The sequence below is a fragment of the Pinus tabuliformis genome, chromosome 5_1 (genome assembly GCF_031772625.1).
Source record: "Pinus tabuliformis cultivar Carrire ecotype Pingquan chromosome 5_1, CPIR1, whole genome shotgun sequence".
NCBI classification, from domain to species: domain Eukaryota; kingdom Viridiplantae; phylum Streptophyta; class Pinopsida; order Pinales; family Pinaceae; genus Pinus; species Pinus tabuliformis.
Genome location: NC_142305.1, coordinates 287,217,580 through 287,244,982, shown reverse-complemented (window position 1 = coordinate 287,244,982; position 27,403 = coordinate 287,217,580). Strand labels below are relative to the sequence as shown.

The following is a 27,403-nucleotide window of genomic DNA, read 5'->3' as shown; positions in this document are numbered from 1 at the left end:
ACTGCTCCTCTGTATTCATGATGTGAATGCGCCTTCCAACTCTACATTATCATCATAGCAATTGGATGAAGGTCGGCTGTTGAGTTGTCATTTTATAAAACTCTGAGTTTATAAAGTTAGTGACCGTGTTAGTGTTCAGACTCTGAGTTTCTCAAAGAGGGCCGAGATAGTAGGTGCTACAAAGGGAGAGAATAGCAGACAGGCTTATCCCGAGTTTTTTTACTTCCACCCTGAGAATCGAGGACGTTAACCAGGTCAGCTCAAGCAATTGAAGAAGGAAACCCTGAGAATCGAGGACGTTACCAGGTCAGCTTAGTGGAACACATGAAAAGAGGTAACAAGTTAAAAACCCTGATTGAATTTTTGAGCATAAAAAAAGAGAGGGTTAAAACAAAGATTTTAACAAAATGACCAATAGAGCAGAGCCCGAAAAAATTGATAGTTCACAATATCATGAAGACTGTGTCACGATTTTAAGGGAAAAACATTGGTTGCCTTTTCTAGAGAAATTCAATGGAAATAATGAAGAGGTTACAAAGCAATTTTGCATTTTCCTTCAATGGAGAGAAAGCTTTAATAGGAAATTCTTCTTTTAGAATTTCAGAGGATACCATAGCACAAACATTGGGAATCAGTCCAGAAGGGGAAAAGTATTTCAAAACCAAACAGTGTAGGTCAAGGGTTTCCTCTGTCAATTGGAAAAAGGGTGTTCCCAGAAGTTGGCTAATCCACCCATGGGACGAAATGGTATACATTATTCAAAAATTTGTTACATGTGAAGGACGTTACAGTATAGTATACCTATATCACATCAAACTTTTGTTGCACTTAAAAGATCAATGCACCATCAGTCTGCCATATTTTCTCTTACAGAGTTTGACTAAAATGTCGAAGACCATTCAGAAACAAAAAGGTAATGAAGATAAGAGTTTGTATCATTTTGGTTTGATCAAAATTCTAATTGAATTTGAGTTGCAGAGGAGAGGAAAAACATGGAAAGATTTTTTGATTGACAATCAAATTAAAATTAGAGAAGATGAACAGGAACAACAAGAATGCACAGAGTTTATGATTGATATTGATGAGGAAATCCCTGAGCGTAAGTCAAGCAATGTTCCTCAACCCAGCAGTAGTGTAAGGACAAGAAGGATGAGGCAAGAAACTGCCAAGAAAATTGAAAAAGATAAAATCTTCACTACTTATAAAAGAAGATCAAGGAGAATAAAAAGGAATAAAACACAAGATTATCAACCAGAGCCAAATGCAAATGCACCAACGGAAATTGAAAGCAGTACTAATTCACAGCCAGAACAGGAAGCAGAAATGGAAACTGAGAATAACAAGGGAGAAAGGAAAGAGCCAGCACCTACAAACAAGAAACAGAGAAGGTTAGAGAAACAGATTGAAGAGCTAAAAGAGGAATTGATGGAAGCAAACATGTTAGAGAAGGTCATAAAAAAGGAAAATGGAATGTTGAGAGCTCAAAGCAAGAAGATTCAGCAGAAAAATGAGAAACTGAAGAAGAAAATCAAAGAACTTAGGGCTGATCAAACTGAAACGTGCAAATGGGCGACAAAATGGTACACTCAGAAAAAAGTTCTCAAAGAAAAATATAAGAATATGAAACATGAGTTCCAAGTTCAGAAGAATATAGATGTATTGCTACAAGCGGCAGAGGCACAAGCAGGAACAGAATATAAAGGGAGCACATCAGGATTAGCATGAGGACATGCCAAATCATTGAGTTTGGGAGAGATGTTGGTACTATTTTATTGCTATTCTTTTCTTCTAAAAAGCCATCATTTATCTATCATTTTCTTCCATAAACCCCTCATAGTCCATTGAAATTGATTAATGAAGCATTATAATTGTTATTTTACATTAAATTTAATTTATGGATTTTTATGTTAAAAATTGGAAATTTTCAACAAAATTACGGGATGTAATGACTTCCTGTAATTGTTTTATGTTGTGACACATGGCATGGCAGGAAAATCGAAACAGAGGATAAGGACGTGATCTAGGATGTACATACATGGTGGAAAATCTATTTAGCATCGAATTTGGAGCTCCTGAATACATGGTCAATGCTGGTCAAACCCGGCCTTTTTGGTTGTAAAAGCAGCAAAAATCTGAAGTTACCTAAACTGATTTCGTTTTGTTTTAGAAATCAGTTAGGATTAGAAAAAAAATGAAAATAACCTTTTTTATTGTAAAAGCAGAAACATCTGAAGCGATAATGAATGTACGTTTGGATGTAAATTGTAATAAATAGGAGGAATGCTAGTGTAGAAGAGATTAGACAAGAGAAGACTTGAGACTGTAAGTGTATTCCAGAACTCTGTTTTGAATTTAATTGATTCTCAGAACTTAATCAAAAGGCAGAATTTCATATGGTGTTTATGACTTAGCGTTCTTATCATCTGAAGTTTTCTAAGTGTGCCATCAAAGCATGGAAGGGCCCTACGTGAAGATTGGTACACTTTCGTTTCTGTTTCATAGGATTTAGTCTTCAGATCTGAATAGCGTTTGATGTCATTTCATTGCTTGTGAGTTGATCAATTTGATTAGAAGTTCTTGCAATTGTTATTTTATGATTCATAGTAGTACCTTGGAAATTCAATTGCAAAATTATTGAATCAGACTTTGTAAAAGGTTTAATTGAACATTGAATTTCAAGATATTTTTATGGACTCTGTTTTCACGAATTTGATCTTTGGTATGCTTAGTGTGTTACCTTGAAAGAGTTTTTGTGAATTATGTCCTTGTAAGAGGATTGAGAACTCAAACGAGTAACACTATGTTTTTAGAACAGTTAATTAAATTAGATGATATAAGTGTTTAAATTGTGAAAGGAAACATATTTCAATATTTTGTAAAAGAGTGTTGTAGCCTGTCACAATAGACACTTATTTAGATAGATGAGATCCTTTTAGGTCTATAAACTTTAGACACGTGCCTCTAAGTTTACCTACCTTGGTTGACATTAAATTTAGTCTACTCTAGCACCCTGGATTGTTCACTACAATACCCACATCGTAGCATAATTATTATCTATGTGAATAAATTTTGTTGATGTTGAACATAGAAAGAAATGATTGGATTATCGACCATTAATGAGTGTCGTTAACGAACACAAGACTACTCACCATTAATATCAATGAGAGTCAATATGTCCGAGTACATCTTACTAGGTATGAATAAATGAGTTGTAGTCGAGTCACCTAGAAGATCCAATAAGCATGGGACATTAATGTAATCCCATTGTTTATTGGTGAGAGAACTTGTTATTTAGGCATGCAATCCTAAGATACTAAAAATATCTCTAGTCTAGAACCCAGATAATGTGCTGAAGTCGATGGGTCAAGACTTGTTAGAAGGATGTCATTAATGAATTCCCCATCATCTAACACAAGCATAAAGTAATAATGTAGAGGACCATAGATGAAATATTTACACTTATGAAATAAGTTTTATTTTGCAAAAGGAAAGAAGACAACAGGGTAACTCAACATTGTAAGTGAGTTGAATGATTTTATTCACGAGTTAGGGATGAATGTAAGTGAGGCACGAAGGTAAAAAACTTGCAAAGGGAAAGTGGTTTTAAACTCTTGATCTAGTAGTGATAGGAAGATGGAAATTTCGACTTCAACATGAATGGATTGTAAGCTTAGAGAGAGGAAAATGAAGGAATAACAATGGTATGATGGATGTGCTCGAACATGAAATTGACTTCTTCATGTTTCTAGTGAAACATGCTTCTTTCGAAAAGGAATTTGGTCTTTGAAAATCACTTGCGCATGGATTGCTATTCTTTAATCATCCCGGAACTGCAAAAATGTAGCACTAATCTGTAATAAAATATAAGATTAGCAAGGGAGAGAGGTGATAAATCTCTCTTCATTTGATATATATGCAAAAAAATCATAAATAGTGCTAATAAAACAAATTCAAGGAAGACAAATAAAAATGAAATGCACTTTTTACCTGTCGGGAAGTGGTGCCTTAGGCTACCCGCCAGTGTTTCGTTGATAATTTATTCAATTGTATCTTATTTGAGTGATTTAAAAACCAGGTTAAAGAAAAATTATATTAGAAATGTTATTATCCTATAGTCATAGTAGTCAAAAATATTTTTTCTCTTTCAAATTTTGTCAAAAGTGTAAAGGAGTGGCTATGATCTTGTGGAAGATCAAGATTTAGGTCGTAGGTTGGAATACATTATTATTATTATTATTCATTGTAAATATGTCAAAGTGTGTCAAGAGTCACAAAGATGGTCTTTTATATCCCAAGGGGTCAATTTAACTAGGTTTAGGGTTCAAGTTACATCAAGAAATCATGAGAAGGATTATGTGACATGCTTTGTCATCATGGGCACATATTTGTAAGTGTTTGAGTCGATTTATATGTCATTTCATGAGTGGTCATGACCTCAACAAGGGTACAACGGTCAAGAGGACAGATTGTTGTGTTTTTCCACGTGTTGTGCTTCCCACAAAGTGTTGTGCATTCATCATTTCGATACGAAATCATGATTATCACCATCAGCTCTGCTCTTGGCCATTGTAGAAAGTTATTTGCACGGTTTCTTTCATCCAAGATCACTCAACTCATTTTCATTTCCATTAGAAGCTTGTGGTGTGATCGTGCTAGGTTGATGCACAAAGGAAGTAGTGGCGTTGCGTTTCCGCACAGTGCTACATTTCTCGCAAACCGGTGGTCAAATCTCTTTCACAGGTGAAAACTTTAGCTTATTTAAGTACCATGGTTTTGAATTATTATCCAATTACATGCATGAGTTGATAAAATAGCGTAAGAACCAACAACACACCATTTTCATTATCACTGTGTTTTCTCCATCATTGCACTTTTGCCTATTTCGTTGCACTTTCTCCTAATCGTTTTGCTTCCACACAGTGCTCCATCTTTTGCATTTGCCTTTGCCGAACTGTAAAAAATTGATTTGCAACCTCCAATATAAAGATAGCCAAGCCATTACGCTGAATTGAAGCTCCTTGTCATAAGTCTGTGTGCTTAAGAAGTGTTTGAAAGCCCATTTTCTTGTACACTGTGCTTTTGGCACTATGCCTACCCCTTTGAATTTTCTGCCACCATTATCAAACATTTGCAAGTTGTTTTAGGGTTTTTTGAAGAAGGTTTGTGTTGATTAGTCTCTTGTGTAGAATTTATTTCTTAATCATCATCAGATGTTAATTTGGAGAGTCCTTCTTGTCATTACTCTTATATTAGTTGCACAAAATAAGTTTGCCTTAAACCTTAGACTATTCACTGCTACAAAACAAACATCATGTCAACTCTAGAGGAAAGAAAGTACAAGGGAGGTGCTATTGTCCGGTTTGAACCATAAGATCTCTCATATATCAACTTAGACCCAACTATCATAATGGATTTTGAGAAGGTGGGGTGTCTGAGGTTTTGTGAAAAGATTCAAGGGTACAATCTACAATTGACTAAGGAGTTTGTCAAGAACTTTAATGGATTTTAGGCTAAGATAGGAACACTCACCTTTCCAGTTATAGAGGTGGTGGTTGCCCCTAAGAAACCTCTCACTAGGTCTGCTGCCAAAAAGATGCCCTTGGAGCAGACATTTGAGACCATGGAGACCATACCAGAAGTTGAGGTGATTGATGATAAGGTCAGGGAGATTGCAGAATTACAAGAACAATTGAAGGCTCATTTCATGATTTCACAGTTGTAGCAAGAAAATAGGTAGCTAAAGAAGGCTATTCTAGAAAAAAAAAAAAAAAAAAAAACAAACAAACAAAAACAAAAACAAAAAAAAACAAAAACTCAACCTAGTGAAGATGTGCCTATGGTTAAAGCTACACCAATTTTTGTCAAGTCCAAGGGCAAAGAGAAAGTAATCAAAGAAGATGTTAAGAAGGCAGAAATACCAGCAGCTAGGATTACAAGATCCTCATCTAAGAAGCTACAAATCCAAGAAGAGAAGACAATGCAAGAGGAGAAGATGGAGGTAGATGAGGGGAAGCACACTTTTAATAGGTTGAGAAGGCAACTGAAAGAGGCTCACAGAGATATCTTTGAACTCAAGCAACAGGATGAAATGATGAGAAAGAAATGGAGTGATCTTATGGACATCTATCAACCATCCATGGATGATGCCAAATATATGTTGAGAAGATCCCTTCCACTTCACAGGAAAATGAAGAATGTATGCAGGCAAAACCTATCTATGAGGAAAGAAATAAGAGACACTAAACAATAGTTAAAGGAATTGCAAGAGAAAGATAGGGGCAGATTAGACCTATTGGCTGAGGCAGCCAAAATCTGAATGTTGGAAGGGGTGAAGTAACACAGTTTTGTTTTTTGGATTTTACCTAAAAAGTATGCTTGTTTATAGGGTTGTGGTTCCAGGTGATATTGTTTTGCAAAAATTTCCCCTAGCAGCCACATCTAGTTAGAACTCTGAAGCTATTTTGAAGAAGCACCTTTGTAGCATTTTGTGCCCTAGCTATCATTAGGGTTTTTTATGTGAAGTTGGACATTTTGCATTTTTGGTCAAAGGATGATGGAATGGGGCATATAAAATTGTTATTACAGTGTCAACATCATCATTATTGGGTGCAACTTGTCTACAAACATCCTTTACCACTTAAACTATAAAAAGAAGACGATGTTGCGCTTCTGAGATAGGCACTGCGTTTTTGTCTACAAGAGGATTTGTCAGAGTTTGAGGTTTTGTATGGTAAAGGAAAGATTCTAAAGGGGAAGGTGTCCATATGCAGGTTTATTTGTAGGTGTTGGAGCTATCAATCAGCTCAGGAACTGACCAAAAGCATCTAAAAAAGCACAACGTTTTTACAGTTCTCGAAGTTTAGGAGTTTGCGCAACTCCAGGCGTTGTGTTTCCAGATAGATTTACTTTTGAGCAACTTATCTTAGTCTAAACATGATGTAATTTGTTTTTTTTAGGTGTTAGTAATTGTAATAAAACATTTTCACACTCACAAGCTCGATTTGGGGCTGATGAATTAATGTAAAGTGCTTAGAAAAGATTTAGTTATGCAATCCCTAGTTTTAGGAAGTTAGTTCTATTTTCCTTGCAGAAGTTAGAAACAACAATCCAAATGAGGAATTCAACCCCTAGAGGTTAGAACTAACTCATTTTTGTCTATTTATGATGTGAATGTAATTGAGAAAAAGGTTGGTCATATTGGAGAGAAAGAGACTTGTGTATGTGATATCTTTTCTGAAATTTTTGCCAGTGAATGAAAGACAAAAGGTGATTTGCAAGGATTCCTGTGTCAGATCTTGATGGTGTTGTGCTTCTTTCATGTTGTAAGTTTGTCTTATGTTTTTTACATCTCTTGAATGTATGTCTTCATGCTTGGAAGAACTAGATGTTTAGCTTAGAATTCATCTAAAAGGTGCTCTGACTTAGTTTTACCAAGTGATCTATGTTTTCTTCTTAAAACAACATTCATAATTTATCTACAGTTTGATACTCTTTGTGTTGTTTCCATTTTTTCTCACACTCACCCTCCTACAATGAATTAATTTCATCACCAAGGCTACCTACCTTGCCCTTGTGGAAAAACCCTTTCTCTCTTCATCTTATCACTAGACAAATAATCAATTTGACATGACTCCATGCGTAATGGATATGTCTCCTTTCTTACCATAAAACCTTTTAAAATCAGACCTTATTAAGCACTATAGCCAGCCTAATATCATATTAGTTGAACAACCTAAATGAGATAGCCCTCTCCAAGGCTAGAAGGGGTTATAAATCCAAAATTATAATTAAATAAATCAAATCTTGAGAATTAGGAGTTAGTTCCTCAAACTAGGGAGTTTAATTAGGATGAGAGATTCTCTCCAACTAGTACTCCTAGATTAGTGTTTTGTTGAGAATGTATCTCAACCAAGTTTGTTCAAGATAAATGCACTATCTTGAGACAAACTTCCTCATGTATTTATTTGTACTATTATCATTATTTGTACATGGGATTGAGAATGAGAGGAATGCAGTGAGGCTGAGGCCTTTTTCGCCCTGTCTGGTTTGAGTATGTTTCTGCTATTTATTTTATGAATGGTTTATTAGTTTATTAAATTTCTTCATGTGGTATCAGAGGAGTAGCATGTTGAGGAAACGACTTAGAACTCTTTTTATGTCCCAAGTTGCTTAAGAATTGAAATCTCGAGTATCAGCATTCAGAAATAAAACAGGTTGTTGAACCTACGAGACATAGGTGCATTGTCCACGAAGCAGAAGAAGACTCCTAAAATTGATTCGTTGCGGGTAAATACATATGAAGATATACTTGTGAAATGGAGCCACCGGTCAATGCTCCCAGGGCTGAGCACATGAAAGAAGGCAGGCATACTTGTCGTGCGTGTGGACGAAATCAATATATATACTGAGGAGGAAAGAAACACATCAAATTTTAATCAGATGGGATGCATTAAAAAAAATGCACAGAAGGGGGATTTCGTCACTAGCCTGTGAAAATTTATCAGGGGAGGTGAGTACCAAGGCCGGGATGGACTGATAAACGAAAGTATGAATTATTTCTTTATAATATATAAGAGTGGATTTTTGTGGGGAAGGGTGGAGTCGCAGAATTGGGAATTCCGAGCACGGGCAACGCATGTGGGGCACGCTCTTCTTTGATGTCAAGGCTTGAGGACATTCGACACAGGGATTCAAGAAGGTAATAATATGTTTCTTGTAGATTTGGTCCAAGACTCACGACAATTACTTGTTCTTCACCCTTCCATCGTTGAAAATTGGAGGTACGATATAGATACAACCTTCTCACCTTATACATTCCTTTATAATTTAATATTTACATATAATAAATGTATTTTTCAAAGAATAGTCCTATCTAATTAATTGGATAGAAATCGTTTAATCTATTCTCAAGTCGTCCCTCCTCACATTATTTTATAATTCAATACTTACATATAAAAATTTCAAAAAATAATCATATCCAATAATTGGATAGAAATCATTTAATTTATTCCCAAATCATCCCTCCTCTTACGTTTCCTTGAGTGATTCTAGGAGCTAATATTTCCAACGCATCCCGCTTTGGAAATTAGACTCGAAAAGTGTGGCTTAAAATATACATTGATTTTTAAATTCATAGGGAAGAGGTTTAGGTTTAAATTTAAATGGCAAAGGGTAAAAAATTTCACAAATGACACCGTCCATAAAAACTTTTCAAATACAGAAATTATAATGAGATAACCAGGAAAACATACTATTAGAGTACTATATACATCTATTTTTAAATAAATATGAAGACGTTTAGATTTAAATTCCACATGGCACTGTTTTCACAAATGATTAATATTGAGATAACCAGAAACACACTCACAATCAGACAACTCTTTAAGGGATGCAGAGTAGTATTCTGCTGTAACAGGAAACTCAAATTTTATCAATTCTCAAAACAAAAATATGCAAAAATCATAGTAGAGCACGAACAACGAAATTCTACAAAATTTACCAAATAATTTGAACTCTGCATACACAACGAAGGAATTGTGCAATTTTAACCTCCATTGTCTTCGGTTTCTTCAGCGCGGGAGGGGAAGCTTAGGAACGGTTACGGTCAACACTCCATCCTGACAGACGACAGATATGGCCTCAAGCTTAGAGTCAAGGTGAATTTCCTTACCAGCCGGCAAGGCACATTTTGATGATCTCAAAGGAAATTTAAGTGCAACTACCTTGATGTCGTTGAGGAGCTTCTCCATTTCATCTAGCACGCCAAGTTGCTACTGCACCGCTCAAGAAAGGGTCACTCACCATCTTTCAATTCTCTAACCCTGCAAAGAAAATATGATCATTCGCCATCTTTCAATTCTCTAACCCTGCAAAGAAAATATAATTATTTTCCCAAGGTCTATTTCAAATTGTGAAAAAATTAGCGCACAACATTTGAAAATAGCGAAATTGCTTGCCGGATTTTAAAAATCAGAGAAAAGACGATTTCACAATAACAGATTGAGTGCTTTTGTTTGGCGCGCAGAAATTTCAAATTTCAAACATGAAATCAAGGACGGTGCCGTATGTTGTAGGTGTATCACTCAATGCGAGTCGTCCCAGCGGGACAGTGGCAGCGGCTCTCCTTCATGGCAAGAGCTAATACTCTTAAACCGCATTAAATAAACTATCGCTGAATAGAAAAGGTGGAGTCGCCGGGAATTCGCCGGGGATCGGGATGTCAGCCATGGTGTACATGGATGCCCCCATGATATACATAGAGATGGGCCAGCCTACATTGGGCATTTAATACCCAATGTATGGCTAGTTTTTTACCTTTCGACTTGATGTGGGTTACCTGGACGACACATTCAAATGAATGCTAGTCAAAGTCAACACCTTCAAATGAATGCTAGTCAAATTCGATTTCAAGTATCTCGGCCCCACTGTCACTACATGCCTGCATCTGCATGAAGAATTACTTTATGTCTGTAACAGTAACTGCTATGGGATTCTCACACGCAACGATATGTGCTGAAAATGAGCCAACATCATGGAGAAACTAGTTGAAAAGAAAGACCAGCGTTGAGCACCGACGTGGAATCCATTTTGGAAATGATGCGTCTCTCTAAAAAAATGATGGTGCGTAATTTATTTCTCCAACAAAGTATCTCCAACTAAATACATATGTATGGTTTTTTATATGCTTAAAGTTTAAAGCTTGAAACATTAATTCACTTTTTAAAAGTGATTTCATGAAGGTTAATTCACATTTTAAAGTGACTTCATTTAAAAAATTTAATGGAACTTAAAAAAAAAGTTGATTATTAAAGATTTTTAATGGAGAAATAAGGTGTGTTTTCTTATTTTTAGTTTTGAAGTGATGTTTTTGGAGTAATAAGGGTATGTTTTAATATTTTGGAGTGATAAGTTTTTTTTGGAGTGAGAAGTAAGAAGTGATTTTTGTACATTTTGGAGAGATAAGGAGTATTTGTAACTTTTTATGTAATGGAGTAATAAGTTATTTTGTGGAGTCATAAGGTGTATATTTTGTAAATTTGGAGTGATAAGGGAATATTTTTAAAAGAAAAAGTCATTGTTGTAATCCAAAGTAATTTTTTACTTTGAGAAAGATTGAGTGAGTGAACATCTAGTATTTTTGAAGACAATTTCACTCCAAGGAGTTTTCAAACTTTGTGCTTGAGAAGTTTCAACGAAGATGTTGTAAAGATGAAAGGTTGATGTACTCAAATCCTTAATAAAGACATATTTTTTGTGGTGTTGATGTGTCCTAGATCCGCCTGAAATTGAATAAGGGGATCTTAGGTACACCTTGTGTAGTGATTGATTGTGCATGTTTTGTGTCTAGTTTTGACACTACAATTATCTTATCTAACACACACAAGGATTCTAAAGCAAGTGAATGAAACAAGCACATTAATCAAAGCACTTGAAATTAAGAAGCTGCAACAAGCATTCGATCAAGCATAAACAATCACATGCATTTGCGCAACTACAACACATATCAAAGTTGTCAACATCGACATTCTACATCAACAAGCAAATTCACACAAGGAAATCAAATGCAACTGCAAACTCCAGCATTTCAAGCCAAGACGACATCAACATCATCAACTTGCAAATAAACATGTTTTAACTAAATTGTACAGGTGCATTCTAGGTTGTAAACGACACCCTAATTTGAATTGTTAAGGTGAATACATTAAGTCAAGTAAGTCTTCAATTAAGTCATCAAGATTGAACTTATCATTTGTCTCTTGGGTGCATTTTTGATAGTGTTCGACACCCTTCCTTTTTTTAAATCAACACATTCAGTGAGTACATTCAAGAAAGCACAAACTGTCAGTAATCAATCAAGCAAGTTCAAGCAAGCCATCTAGCAAGCAATCACCATCAAACAAGTGTGAATTCTAGTATTCTATTCTTCAAGTGAGCATCAAATCAAGCTAGTGTTTAATGCAAGTGCAATAAGAAATAAATCAAGGGAGCGTGTCATTCAAACAACAAAGCAAGCGAGCATGTCATTCAAACAACTGTAGAAATTTTGAATAATATAACACTTATTCACAGAGATTATCTTGATTATACACTATTTGCGGAATGCATGCATAATACATAACCTCCTCTACGTTGATCATCAATTTGCGGAATAAAAAACAATCGCATGTGCACATTGAAACATCAATCACACATATCAACACAGTATGTACTGGGGAAAGCATACAGCTGAAAACCCCCAACTATCTGTATATTATAATGATAGAGAACATGTAACAATACATAGTACAATACTCCTCACAAGTACTCAGTACTATCTCCACCTGCTACACACAAACTAGCTCAGATCTGAATCAAGTCACAGGTTCAAATCTCCTCCACTGTTTGCCTGCCTCTACTGCGCAATCCAATGTGTGAATAGGAATAATCCAAGCTCGTTTTCCCTTGGCTTGTACTATGCAATCCTCATTGGCAATCTCAATCATTGATTGTGCAAATCTCATGCACAGCTATAGTCACAACTGATAGTAGTCTCCACCTCTAACACCTGTCTCCACTGAACTGTCCATGCACTGAGTTAACTGATGTATTCTTTAGTTGCTTTATGAGTTAATAATTAGTGAATTAATTAATAATTAATTCACATCACACATCACTAGTGTATTTGCAGTTAGACTAAATACAACTAGTTCAACTTAGTCAAACTGAACACAACTCCATCAACTCCTCAATCAACTCCACCAAACTCAATCACTTGAGTTCTAACTGAAGTCCATCATGCAATAGCTCAACCAACCCATAAGAAAAGCGTATTTCCTTCTGGCAGTTGCATGTGCCACATCCGTAGCTCGAACTGAAGTGCTCTAAGAGGATAAGATAATGTTTATAGTCCAAATATTATTAAGAGCTAATAATATTCGACTGTTCTATTTTTAGACTGGCAGTCTAAAGATAGACTCTGACCATATGTCTAAAAATAGAAGTCCATCTATTTTTACCAACACGACCAATCATCCACAAATAACATTCTGCAACTCATAGACCATGATCCATATGTCTAAAAATAGACTTTGCGCCAAAATAGCCTGCGGGCCCACTTAGTGAAGGCGACTTCTTTTCACTAAGATCCATCATCTTGTTGCATTTTCAACACTCCCTCTCAACAAGATATGGATTATCTGCAACTCCTATCCTGCCTCTGTGGTATTCAAATTTGCTCCTGGTGAGCGCCTTCGTCAAGATATCAGCGTCCTGATCCTCCGTGGAATGTATGAAAGTAACATGATTCTCCGCTGCACACAATCTCTGATATGATGGTACCTGATGTCAATGTTCTTGGATCTATCATGAAATACTAGATTAGTCGAGAGTTTAATGCAACTCTGGTTATCACAATAAATCACAGTAGGCTCCAAGTGTGACCCGAACAACCCGACCAGGATCTTCCTCATCCATATAGCCTCGCATGCAGCCAAAATTGCTGCCATATACTCGGCCTCTGCTGAACTGAGTGCCACGGATCTCTGCTTCCTGCTGTACCAAGAAACTGTTGTCGACCCGATACTGAAGATCCCTCCAGATGTGCTCTTTCTGTCCGTTGGGCTCCCTGCCCAATCTGCATCCGTGAAGCCACATAGCTTCACCTCATCCTCCTGTCTGTACCACAATCCATATCCCGATGTGCCTCTGAGATAATGAAATACATGCTTGCCCGCCTTCCAGAAGAGCTTGGTTGGCTTAACCATAGCTTGTGAAAGCTAGTTAACAGCATATCATATATCAGGTTGTGTATTGACCAGATACATAAGCAACCCCACCAACTGTCGATAAACAGTGGCATCCACTACCTCCGCTGAAGTAGCATCCTCCTTCCTCCAACCTCTAGGAATAGGAGTATCAACAGGCTTGCAGCCATGCATGTTGAACTTCTCCAGTATCTCCCGGGCATACTTACCCTGAGAAACAAATAGTCCATCACTGCGCTGCCAAATTTCCAATCCCAGGAAATAATGAAGGAGGCCCAAGTCCTTCATCTCAAACTATCTAGCAAGATCCTCCTTGCATGAAAGTATCAACAACTCATCTCCTGTCAAAATCAAATCATCTACATAAAGTACAGTGATAAGCAACTTACCCTCCACCACAATCTGGTATAGGTTAGGATCTGCCTCACTCTTGGAGAATCCAAGTCCGGTGAAATAACTGTCTATCCGTGTGTACCAAGCACGAGGTGCTTGTTTCAACCCATACAGAACTCTCTTGAGCCTGCACACATGCGACTTGCTGCTAAAGATCTCGAAACCTTCGGGCTGCTCTATGTACACCTCCTCCTCAATGACTCCGTTGAGGAACATAGTCTTCACATCCATATGATGAATGTGCCACCCCATCTGCGCTGAGAGAGCAAGAATCGTCCGTATGGAAGAATACCTTGCGACAGGTGCAAAGGTCTCCTCATAATCGATCCCCTCTATCTGTGAGAAGCCTCAGGCAACAAATCTTGCCTTGTACTTCTCCACACTCCCGTCAGCTGCCTGCTTCACTTTGTAGATCCATCTCGAACCCACCACTGATTTCCCCTCCGATCTTGGGACAATCTCCCATGCACTGTTTCTGACAATCGAATCATACTCTTCCACCATGGCATCTACCCATGCGGGATCCTCCACAGCTTCCTCGAAAGAGGATGGCTCAGTCACGACACATTTGCTCACAAGAGCCATGTATCCAGTGTACCGATCAGGTGACTGTCTCTGTCTGCGCAGTCCTGTAGGTGGTCCTACAACCTTCTCTGCATCTTGAGCCAGTCGCTCAACTTCTGTAGTGCGCTTTCGCCCTCTGATGGTTGGCGTTGCATGAGTGGTCTCTTCCACTCCATGAACTTCATCTTGTGGCTGATCCATGTCCTGAAGCTCATCCTTAGGAACTAATAGCTCCTCATCTGCATGCAAGTGTGGCTCCCTCTCAAGCAAACACTTCATGGCTTTCTCCTCCTGAAATTTGATATCCCGTCGCACAACAGTCTTGCGACTGTCTGGAAAATACACACAATAGTTGTGGGGTGTATCAGTGTACCCCACAAATATCCCAACCTCTGCGGTCGGCTTCAGCTTCTTCCTGGCATCCTTCGTCACATGCATGTAAACAGGAGAACCAAAAATCCTCAAAGGGGAAATATCAGGCCTCTAACCAGAATAAGCCTCCTCGGGTGTACTCATGCCAAGTATCTTGTGAGGAAAACGGTTCTGCACATATACTGTAGTATTCCATGCCTCCGCCCACAAGTGAAGGGGTAGGCCCTGATCATGCAACATCGCCCGTGCAGCACCCACGATCATTCTTTTCTTCCGCTCAGCAACCCCGTTCTACTGTGGGTTTTGGGGAGCTATGAGCTCTCTTTGAATCCCTTCTGCGCTGCAGAAGTCCTTGAACTCGCTAGAGATGAATTCACCACCATTGTCGCTCCTAAGAGCCTTCACCTTCTTCCCTGATTCCTTCTCGATAAGTGCTTTGAACTCACAGAACTTTGAGTATGTCTCTCTCTTCTTCTACATGAAGAAGATCCAACACTTTCGAGAGAAATCATCAACAAAGATCACATAGTACTTGTGCTTTGCTGTCGAAGCTACTGAGAAAGGTCCACACACGTTTGTGTGAATTCTCTCAAGGATTGTCGTGGCGCAACTATCCTTTTCGTGAAAGGTGGCTTTCACAAATTTTCTCAAAGTACACCCCTTGCATTGATTTGACTGTGCAAGAGTGCCTTTAGGAAGCCCAGTAGAAATCTGTTGCAGTATCTTCAAGGCTCCATGGTGAAGGTGGCCTAATCTCCGGTGCCACAACTCGCCATCATCCCGACTCACCAATCCTTCTACCTTGCATGCCATTGTTGCACAGCCATCTACATGCAATTGATAAAGGTTCTTGACTCAAACCCCTATCTTCTGGGTTTCTCCAGTTGTCTTACTGCGCAGGAAAGCCTTTCCCTCGCTAAAAACAACATCATATCCCTTGTCTTCTAACATCGCCACAGAGATAAGATTCTTCTTCAATCCTAGAACATGCATTACTTCCTTCAATACGAAGGGTTTACCAGACTCCCTCTCAAAGGAAATGGTACCGATACCGGTCGCACTGTATCTACCATCATTGCCCATCTCGATGTGCACTCCAAGATCTTTCTCATCCAAATCAAAAAACAAATCTCGATCTCTTGTCATGTGAAGAGGCTTTATTTCCCTTTTAAATACAAGCTATCCTTCATAGGAATTACACATTGGAATAAAGACTTGGAGAGCTTGTGAAGAGGTTAAGCTTTGGCCTTGCGCTTGCTTATGAGTTGGAGATTGAATTTGCTGAGTGCTACGATTGTTCTAGAGAGAACAAGCCTTGTAATTTCATCTTGATCTTCTAGATTAATGCAAAACAGATAGTGGGGTTTTGTGTTGTGGCTTTCCCTAGATATTTATTATGTTATGTGCCTTTGATTCTCTTCCTCTATTGATTATTGTTTACTCGATGTTTATGGGCTTCCGCTATAAAGAGTAGAAGTAGATTCATGTCTCTTGTTTTAGTAGATTACATGAGGTTATGAATCTACAGGTTTTTCTACATTTCGAGAGCAAAATTTGTTGCACTTGGTCTCATAATTTTGATATATCATGTTGCATTTCCCCGTCTTCTTCATGCATCATATTAGAGTTTTCTGGTTGATTAATGGTTGTGTATATTTTTTTTTTATTTCGAGGCATATTGGAATGAAATAATTATATCTATGTTTCTATATGCCCTTTGAATCACTTCAATATGATTTTTCAAACAAAAGTTATGCAAATTAAAAAAATATACACACCATTTTGTTTTTTTTGGAGCTAGATATTGAAAATGTTGTATCTTTGTAGTTTCCGCTCTCCAAGATCTAAAATTTCATCTTCTCGTATCCCTTTGAGTATTCTTTCCAACACCACAAGTAAGGCCAAAATTGGATTCTTCAAGGTAAATTTATGCCCAATCTCCCACGATGTCTAGATTATGGACTGATTAAGTAGAGTGAACTTGTGAGGAATTCCATGTGTCACTGTTTGAACCTTCAGCCCTGGAAATGATATAAGAAAAACTATAGTCGATGTAATTTCAGTCATTTTTTACAAAATTCAAATCTGATGCTCATAGAGAAAGTCACAAAGATTTTCCGAAGGTTGCCTGCGTGAGATTGGAAAAAAACATAACTTCTTCGGACCATATATCAGAAGCTAAAACAAACAAAGATCTGAAATTTTTATAGGAAATTCATCAAGATTTCGGCTCCATGTGGTTGGAATCTCAACTTTTGAACCTTTGTATAAAAAAAGTTATAGTGAAAATGCCAAGATGGCCTATTTGAAGTAGCGAAACCCTTGAATCCAAAGCTCTGAGACCAAATGTTATGCAACTAGATCACAAAAAAAAAACAAAAGATAGATCAATGACTTCAAAATTAGCCTCTTCGAGGGAGCAACCTCCTTTACATCACATAAATGAACAATTCTTAGATGATACAAATGACAAGACGACCTTGGTATATATAGGAATCTAAGAGGTCACAATATAGTCAGAGCCTACATAACAATAATAATGTAAGAGCACAACAATAACAATAATGGGCTTATATGGGGCACAATAATAACAATATAGAAGCTACATGGGTACAATAATAACAACAAAATGGATACACTAATAACAATAAAGGATTACACTAGTATTATAGGGACCAAACACTTATATTTAATAATTGCATGCATTTCTCCACTGCATTGTTGATGCACTTAACACTATTTTATAGGCCCTTAGTAGCAATGGTTGCAAATTGTGATGGTGGATGGATCAATGTCAATTATAAGGGGTTAGTGGGTGAGACAAAAGGTTTATCATCTCATGCAAACAAGCGATAAAGAAGGCCCTTGAGGAGGAAATTCAAGGGTCTTTGTTTTAGTGAATGAATAGTGGCCTCTAAATTTAACAAACATTAGAGAACTTACACAGATAATTTTGAACGTCCATAGTGTCTATTATATCTAATTAACAAAAAATATTTAACAAATAAAATTACTCAAACTAATTTGTAATTAGAAATAAAAACTTTCATAATTTGATGATGTAATACTTTAAAAGTTTTTAAGAACAAAAGTTAAATCTTGAAACACACTCAATAACACTACATCCATTATAAAAAAACCAAGAAACAACTTTCACCTATTCTGAATCCATCCCATTGAACATTTTAAGTTGATGTTACAAGCAAGCAAGTGTGGCTCATCCTCACGACAAAGATGCAAAATCTGATTAAGCATTGGTAGACAAATAGGCGAGAGATGCAAGGTCATAAATGGAGAAGAGATGTTAAGTTAATTGAACACTAAGAAGTCAAATATGAGAAAATTAGATATGTTAAGTTAATTGAACATTAAGAAGTCAAATATGAGAAAATTGAAAAAAATATAAACCAAATTAAAGTGTTCACAATAAAAGAAGTAAAAATTAATTTAAAATATTTATATTGAAATTAGGTTTGAGGATTTTGATTTTTAAATAAATGAGTGGACAAGATTTGATTTCAAAAAAATATTATCATAATACATCAGGCAGCAACGAATGATAAATCAAAGATTAATCAATTTAATTTAAAAATTATTTATGATAAATCAAAGGTTAACCAATTTAATTTAAAAATTATTTATTTCACCTAACATTCACGCACCACATGTTTACTAAAAATTTCTTATCAAATTATATATTTGCTAGCCGCACATCCCGACACCTGTTCTATCATTTCATTTCATTTGATATTGGTTTATAATTCATTCGAAATAATTTATTTAAATGTTTCCGACAAGTTCTTTATGATCTTCTTATGCCATAACATGTCGAGCATTTGGAAAGAATATCAATGTATGATATTTGAAAATATTTTTTTAGATAAGATGTAATTTTTTAATCCATACTACCATGTAATTATCAAATGCTTATATGACCTTAATATAACATATATAGATTTTTCTTCTGGAAAAAAGATGTAATTTTTTAAGTTATTAAATATATTTTCCATATGAGATCCATACTACCATGTAATCATCAAATGCTTATATGACCTTAATATAACATATATAGATTTTTCTTCTGGAAAAAAGATGTAATTTTTTAAGTTATTAAATATATTTTCCATATGAATTTAGTATGCGGAATTTTTTTGAATATTCACATTTAAATATATAATTTTAATTAAATTTATTTAAAATTCTATTATAGGTTTTTTGGATTAGGTTTTAGGTTAACTATTTTAGATTTTATTGGTTTATATTTTGGATTCATTCATTTAGGTTTATTTCTTTTTGGGTCTTATGTTTTTAAGATAGTTTTAGGTTATAATTACTTTAAGATTTTGAAAATATTATATTTTATTATTTTAGGTGAATAAAAATAAGTTAAATAAAATTAATATATTAAATATATTGAGTTAGTATGTATGATTTTTGTGTTAAAATTTAAATTTAAACATGATTTATTCAAATAAATTAATATAAATTATATATATCAACCATATTTATTAATATAGTTATGTTATAATAATTAAATAATTTAATAATCCTAAATATATAACATATAATAAATTTATAGTCAAATAATTTTAATTAAATAATTCAATAACAAATATAAATATAATAAACAAATATACTACTAATTAAATAATATAAATAATCATAAGTATATAAAATATAATAAATTAATAGTGAAATAATTTTAATTAAATAATTCACTAACAAATATAAATATAATAAACAAATATATAAAAAGTAAATAAGTGGAAAAATAGAAAAAATATTAATATATATTTTAGTCATATATGGAAAAAAATATATAAAAATAAAAATAGAAATTAATAATAATAATATATTGATATATGTAATACTATACATTATTATATTTATTGTTATATTATATATATTATTATTAATATATTAAAAATAAATAGTGATAATAATAATGGTTATATATTATATCGAAAGTAGAAAATGAATAAAAATAAATAGTGATAATAATAATGATTATATATTATATTGAAAGTAGAAATTAAGGACTAATTCTCATTTGTGAAACAATGCCCTGGAAAAAAGCAAAAGAAGTGTGGGAGGAAAGTGTGGGAGGAAAGAGTATGTATTTTTTGTTCTTTGGGAAAAGTGGAAACAGAAAAACATTTCATTTTAGAATGTGAGGCCTTCAAAGACAACAGGGATAATCTATTTAGCGAGGGGTTTGTTGAAACGCTGGGAGCATTTATTTTGAAGCTTCACAAAAAAGAGCTTAATACATCACGCAGATGAAGAAGCAATCTCTCCCATAGGTATCTTTAGCGTGGTAAACGTTAAAATAATTTCTTTTTATGAAAAAGCAATCTGTCCCATAGATTATTTTTAACTTCATAAAAGTTAAAATAATTTCTTTCTTTCTTTTTTCTCTTATCTTTAATTTCATAGAAGTTAAAATAATTTATTTCTTTCTTTCTCCAAATTTGCGAATTATTTTCAAAACTCAATGTGATTCATCCTGAAGTCCCGAAGTTTGTAATGTTTTTTTAAATAAATAAAATTTGTAAGTTTGTAAGTAGTTTTTTTTGTTAATAAATGTTTCTGAATAACAATCAAAAGACTTTATATGAATAATGCAATTTTTATTCGGTAAATGTTTTTGAATGCATGAGACCGAACACCAAAGACTTTATAAGAACAACGCAAATATTTTTTAATACACGAGACCGAACACCGATCAATGTATACGTGTAGTGAATTTTTGGGAAAAAAATATATTAAATAAATATAATCAATTGACAACGGCAGAACGAAGAAGTTCAACGTATTGAATGTGCAACATTTAATTCGTTTGAAGAGGAATCCATTTCCATAGCGACGGCCGCAGCTCCCGGGGCAGTGTTCAGTCTGATTCAAGAACTGAAGCGCAGGTTAGGGTTTCTGCGAACGGAAAATTCGCGATTCTGATAAAGTCGGCGTCAGGCTGTTGCAACTTGACGGTAAGTTGTGTCTGAACTCAACGCATTTCGGGGATTCATGGGACTTTCTAATGTGGGATTACTTTCTTGAAGCTCATTTAGAATTTGAGCATTTTAGGAAATTTCTAATTTCGGTTGTCATATGCCTATTTTTAGCTTCACAGTGTTTAATATTATTCTTTCTTTGTTTGGAAATCATTTTTTAAATTATCAGTGAAATTACCCTTTCCGTGGCTATTAATGAGTAGATTCAATTCTTGACTTGATCATATCATTGGACTGATATGATTTATAGCTATCCAACATTGTCATAACATAGACGCTTTCATTACAATTTTAAAAGCGAGATTGACAGATGGAGGAGGGCATTGCTGAAACTTCCATACAAGGTCGAACATGATCGACCTTTGGAAACTAACAACATCAATTCAAATAATGAATGCAATTTTGGGAAGTATCACCAGAAACCTGATGAGGAGATTCACTTCTGATTCTGCTTCTGCTTCTGCACATTGCATCACAACATTTTTATTGGAACATTCAGACGATAGCGCTTGAAAACAAAACTATTTCATAAATAATTCGTTGTATCAGTGGGCCGTCAAGATTACTGGGACTTTCAACCAGTCTTGAATGCGGGTTTCTACTGAAGCCTTCCTACCAGGATTTGGACCTGGGTCATCATTGCTGCAACCGTTCCAACTAGCCGCTACTGCACAGCTGGCTACACCATTAATCAATTTAATATGCATATTGTATGCCGGAAGTAGAAGTTCATGTTCTTTTCCAAACCCTCTTGGCACATTTCTCACAGTTCCTGTTTCTAGTAAGATATTTTTTTAGCAGTCCCATTACAGAGGTCGAGGTCCTTAAATGTAGATAAGGTAATTTCATTAATGTCTAACTAATGACAGCAAAAAGTAGGCAATGGGACTGATAAAAGGATATCAAGTGGGAGTGGAAAAGCAACTCCTAAATCGATGCTATCAAAAGCAGATAAAGGTGAGGTCTAAGTATCTAGCCAAGAGAGCTAAAAGAATATACAAGAGAATGTAAAACCACATGATGAATGATAAAGCTGAAAACGTAATTTCCTTTAGATAAAGGTGAGGTCTAAGTATCTAGCCAAGAGAGCTAAAAGAAGCTACAAGAGAATGTACAACTACATGATGAATGCTAAAAAGCTGAAAACCGAATTTCATTGCATTACAAAAGAGAGGATGTCAATGCCTGCTGGAGTTAGCTTCGGAAGCCTTGGATACCGAGAGACAGGCTTCTCATCGGACTCATCAATGAATTTGAAAAAGCTGATAGCCTGATACACTACCGGATGATGTCCTCAGGGGAGTATGCCAGGCTGAGGGGCCCTGATTATATGATCAAGGGGGAACATATGAGCGAGGAAGTCAAATCTCAATATCCAAGGCCGTGTGGAAGAAATTCAAGATGGATGACTGGGTGCTTGATTGAATATGGAGATTAGCACTCTGTTCTTGGAGATCAGGCTCCAGGATCTCCAAGAGCCGATCAGTTTGCTGGATTGGTGGTGTGTGCCCTGGGGCCTGGAGCAACAGCTCCTCAAGGGTCTTGAGGATGCTGGTTGACCCATCCAGGGGAGGAGTCGAGAGGCAGGCCGAGGTCTCACTGATCCCGTATCTAGTGACATGGATATCCGTGTGCCATTAGCTGCTTCCGTCTTATGGAACAACCGGGAAGAAAGAGGTAATCCTCTTGAAAGTTCCGGGCCAGGTTGGTACATGTACAAAAATAATGCCTAAGGGTTCTGATACACTATTAGGTCAGATGGGCATTTATGTTTCAATTTCAGTTTCATATTCCAGGAATTATGGAACTGCCTATTGTTGCAGTTGTTGTGACTGCCCATTATGCTGTTGTTAGATGTTTTCCCCATATGGCTGTCATTTCTATCCTCCTTTTCTAGTATTTATGTTGTGCTTAGAATCCATTAATAGAAAAATAAGATGATTCTCTTCTCCTGTGCAATCCAGGTATATTGTTCCTATTGCATTTTCTCCCCTTTGTTACTCTGTTCCACCCAGTCCTACCCATTATTATGGTGGTTTGTAGCATTTTACTTTTTTACTTGCATTAGAGGGTCTTAACATACCATATTTCTGAAAGAAGAAACTCTTGACTTAAAAATTAGAACTCTATATTCTTTCATATTTTGTAGGTATACCGTATAACACATGCTGAAATTGCATGTCAACATTAAGAGTAGTTTCAGGTAAAATGGAAACGCTTCAACTGTCGAAAACAGTCATGAATAATCAATTCAAGATTGCCATCCAATCAATGTTAACCGTATATTCAATATCTAAGGCAAAGATGCGCCTAAAATGTGTACTACTACACTAATGCATTTTTATGCTTGGGATTTTTTAAAGGGTTACTTGTACATGATGTTAGTTGTCATGGATTAACTTATCGAATTTGTCAGCAGAATACAATTAAAATTTAAAGAAGCTTGTGCATCACAATCTCATGATTTTTAATATGACCACCTTGACATGATGTGTCATGGCCTCATGGTATTCTTTTTATTTTCATAGTGCCCAATTCTTCGTCAGTGGACTTCAATTACAACTGCAGAATATTTATGCAGTAGATTTGCACCATGTTGGTACTGAATGTAAAATCCTAAGGAAATTTTTGCCGGTAGGGTTTCTATTCTGTCTAGGCTTTTATTTCAATGAATTATTAACAGCAGCACACATTCATAACAATATTTAGGCGTGAATATAAAGATGCAACAGCAATACAATTCTTCAATGAAAACACTGACCTAGGGCTGACCGCCCAATAAAACAGCGAATGTACTCAACCAATAATTTCCCAGATTGTTCAGTCAATATTCAACAGTTTGACTGTAGTTCATACTATCTGTGCTACTAGATTAATTAACAGCCATCCAATCTAGCTACGACCACTATCTCTTGACTCTGCTAGTACTATTTTTTAACACAGCAACTCACAGTTCTGTCTTCCAGGCTCCCTGACGTTATAAAGTTGCTGTTGCTAATGCCAACCAGGGTGTGCACTGTCTCACTACGCTGCCAACGCGTTTAAGAGAGATCCTTTTTATCCAAGATTATCCTTGCTGTTGCAGTAACAGCGCCTTTCTGCTCTGATCTAACATTCTCTTAGGAGATGCCGCTGTCTAGAAGGGCTAATGAGAGTGACTGCTACCCTAATCCAAGTCTACATTGTCACAGAATGGCCTTAAGAGCTCTTTGTTAATTCAGACATCCTAGGACCTAAGAGAGATCTGCTGCCTCAAGAAGAGCCTTTACGTTCAGCTGCTGCCCTGATAATGCTTCAGGAAGTGTTGTTAGCCTCAGATGTTGCGGAAGAGTGCTTCCGCTGACCCTAATGAGGGTTTGCTGCTTCACTGCTCCAATCTCTGCTTAATGATTAGCCCCCAGTGCCCAGAATAGAAGGTCATTTGAGTAGATGAGCTTCAGTTCGGTCCTTGAAGGATCTTTTGCCCAGAATTTGGTCTTCAACTAATTTCGCTGCCCCAAATATTCGTCCTCAAGGCTAGCCGTATTTAGAGCTGTTCTTTCAATGGATGATCTTTGCTGTCCTGTAAATAGCCTAATAAATGACCTCAGATAGATTTTTGTTTGTGTGCCAAAATAGACTAGAACTGCTCCAAAGAAATATACTGTGCCGGAACAAGAAAATGTGTCTAGGTAGGGTGGGATCAGCTCCACCAAAACTAGACAAGGGATTGTGGGATCACCTCTACCAAAACTAATCAATAAGGGGCCTTAAAACACTTAGAGCCACAACTAAAGAAAACATAGATATCCAATCCAAATCGATGATGATAAAATGATTCCAACTCTCCTTTATTTATAGATTTCCTCATCGGGTTTTCTCCTCCTTAATCAAATGAGGGGGTTCATGTGTAAACCCCCCCATTTTGGCTTTTTGCCCTAGCTACCCCAAAATTTACCCAATGTTGCATTGGATAATTGGGTTTTCCCTATAGCCTATGGGGTTGGGTAGGCTATTGCATTCTCCCATGGGCAATTCATCCATAGGGGGCATTGCAGTCCCCCCCTTCACTACATTGCATGCCCTCAAGCAATGGTATGTCTGGGTGCTGCATAATTTCCTCTTCAACCTCCAATAATGAAAAATTTCCTTCAATCCTTACAACTTCCATTTTGAACATATGAGCATCCCCTCTTCCTTCTTGTAGCACAATGACCATTACGTTGATGGGTGATATCATCATGGAATTGTTGCTGCCCCCTCTTACTAGATCACTGGGGAAAAAATTACAGCTGTTCACTATTGCTGAACTAATCTTCGTTTCAGATGATTTTCCTCCTCCTGGCATAGCGGCAACCTTCAATGGCTATAGTAATAAGTTTTAGGGGTGGATCATCCTTTTGGTGGTAATAGGCTCACACTAGTTTCCATTGGCTGTCTATGTGCTGCTATTTCCACATCATTTGAAGATGGCCCATTTCCATTTTCTAAAGTGTTGTGTTTTGTGCAGGGCTGGCTATTAAATAACTCCATCCTTGTGCCAGTGGAGGACCCTTCACCCTGGGAAGGATCAATGACAATATGGCTCTCTGCAACTTTGCAATCACTTGACCATGGTAAGAAAGATTTGGCAGCCTACAATACAGTCATGACATCCTTCCAACTTTGAAATAAGCTGAAAAACACTTCCAACTCTTCCCTTTTTATAACCTTAAGATATTTTGTAGTACAAAGGATTGTAGCAACATTGTAGGTATTAAGTACAGCAAAGATTTCATAATAAAATTTGGTACTTAGCTCAAATGAATTAGGTCCGCTTGGAAGATTAGGATGGTTAGCTTCATAGTCCTGTGATTTAGCAGCTTTTGCTTACCAAACTTTGTAAGCAGTGACTTAAGATAGAAAATTGGTTCAGATAAAACTTCATATTGGTGACAAATTCTGTTGCCACATACCTCTTTCCATGCTTTTTACGGTGCTTCTGGCAGTTAATATGTCTTGTGTTCCCTCCTTTTATAAGACTGCCATCAACTTCAGGAGAATGTGTTGCTGCGATCAGATTTTCTTTGGGGTCTTTGTCATCATTCCTTGACCTGTTTTTGCCAACTGTCTGTTCCATATTTGTGCAATCCTTGGTTTGAGAGTGAAGTTCCAACATGACTTCAGCTGGTCTGTCATGTGTAGTCCTAATGAGCTTTTCCTTGAGTGTAGTTTCGGGAATTAAATATATCTGATCTTCATAGAAGATTATCTCATCTTCTACCTTGTACCTATCATCATGGATGAGTCCGTCCAACAATTCACAGGCAAACATATTTTTGGAGTACTCTACTAAGAGGTGGGCTCTCCAATCTCTCAAGAATGTGCATATGTCATGTTCAGCATTCTCTTTGCATCCCAGCTCACAAGGTTGCAAGCTGTTACTTGACGATCTGGGGCTTGTACTCATACAAGCTGTCATGCAAATTACTTCGCCCTACTTATGTATGATCTCCATTTGCTTGGTCGTTACAACTTGGGGACCGCCATTGGTCATGCCTCTTAGTACTCTCTTGCTGCCTTTTGGGTCTCAAAATTCCATTTCCATCGCTTGGTAGTTCATTAGTAATTACGAATCTTCGTAGCAAGTTTAACGATTTGTACTCTCAACACCACATTTTTCTATCACATAAAAATCATCAGTGAGTGTTTACTTACCTAAGTAATGCTCAAACGTGGAACTACTTGTGTGCATGTCATATTATACCCATCTGCTGCCTTCACTTCAAAACCCTCAAATTCCTGGGTAGGGATGCCTCTCCTTAACACCACGGCTGCATCAATGAAGTTGTACGTTGCTCCACCATCAATCAATGCTATGATTCGTTGTCCTCGTATGACACCCTTGATTTTGAAGGTGTGGTATTTAGGGATTCATGAGAGATTGGGGATAGTACCTCCTTCAATTCTCGGCTGTGGCTTTTTGTTTCCCTTAGCCTCTTCCAGGGATGGTGCTTCTTTAGAAATGTTAGGCTCCTTGCTTGGTGCCTATGTTGTATCATTTTCATTGTTGCTATTGGACACTACTTCGATGTAGTGAATCTTTCCCTTTCCCAAACATCAGTGACTAGGTTCCCATGGCTCTTTGCAAGTGAAACAAAGCTTCTTTCTTCTAAGCTCGTTTCGAGCTTCTTCATCCAATCGATCCTTCTTGGTTTCGTTCTTCTCAAATGTCCTCCTGTCCTTGTCTTTTGGAGGGATTTGTGGTATGGGTGGAGTCTTCACTTTTGGTGCTGCACCTCCCATATCTCAAGTCTTGGTGATGGCCTCCTGCAATGTGGTCGGTTTGAAAGCCTTGACCCA

General features: G+C 36.6%; 1 protein-coding gene across 2 annotated transcripts in view; it reads left to right on the top strand.

Moving 5' to 3' along the window:
- Positions 1–20,808: 20,808 nt before the first annotated feature.
- The window catches only part of LOC149164469 (PLAC8 family protein), a 138,117-nt gene continuing 131,522 nt past the window's right edge, over positions 20,809–27,403 (top strand). Inside the window, exons 1-2 of one of the 2 annotated variants that reach the window (XM_089432085.1) lie at positions 20,809–21,058; positions 25,572–25,677. In XM_089432085.1, the coding sequence (XP_089288211.1) occupies positions 25,675–25,677 (3 nt within the window). In that variant the 5' untranslated portion in view covers positions 20,809–21,058; positions 25,572–25,674. The remainder of the gene's footprint in view (positions 21,059–25,571; positions 25,678–27,403) is intronic. The other variant, XM_089432086.1, reaches the window with a different exon arrangement.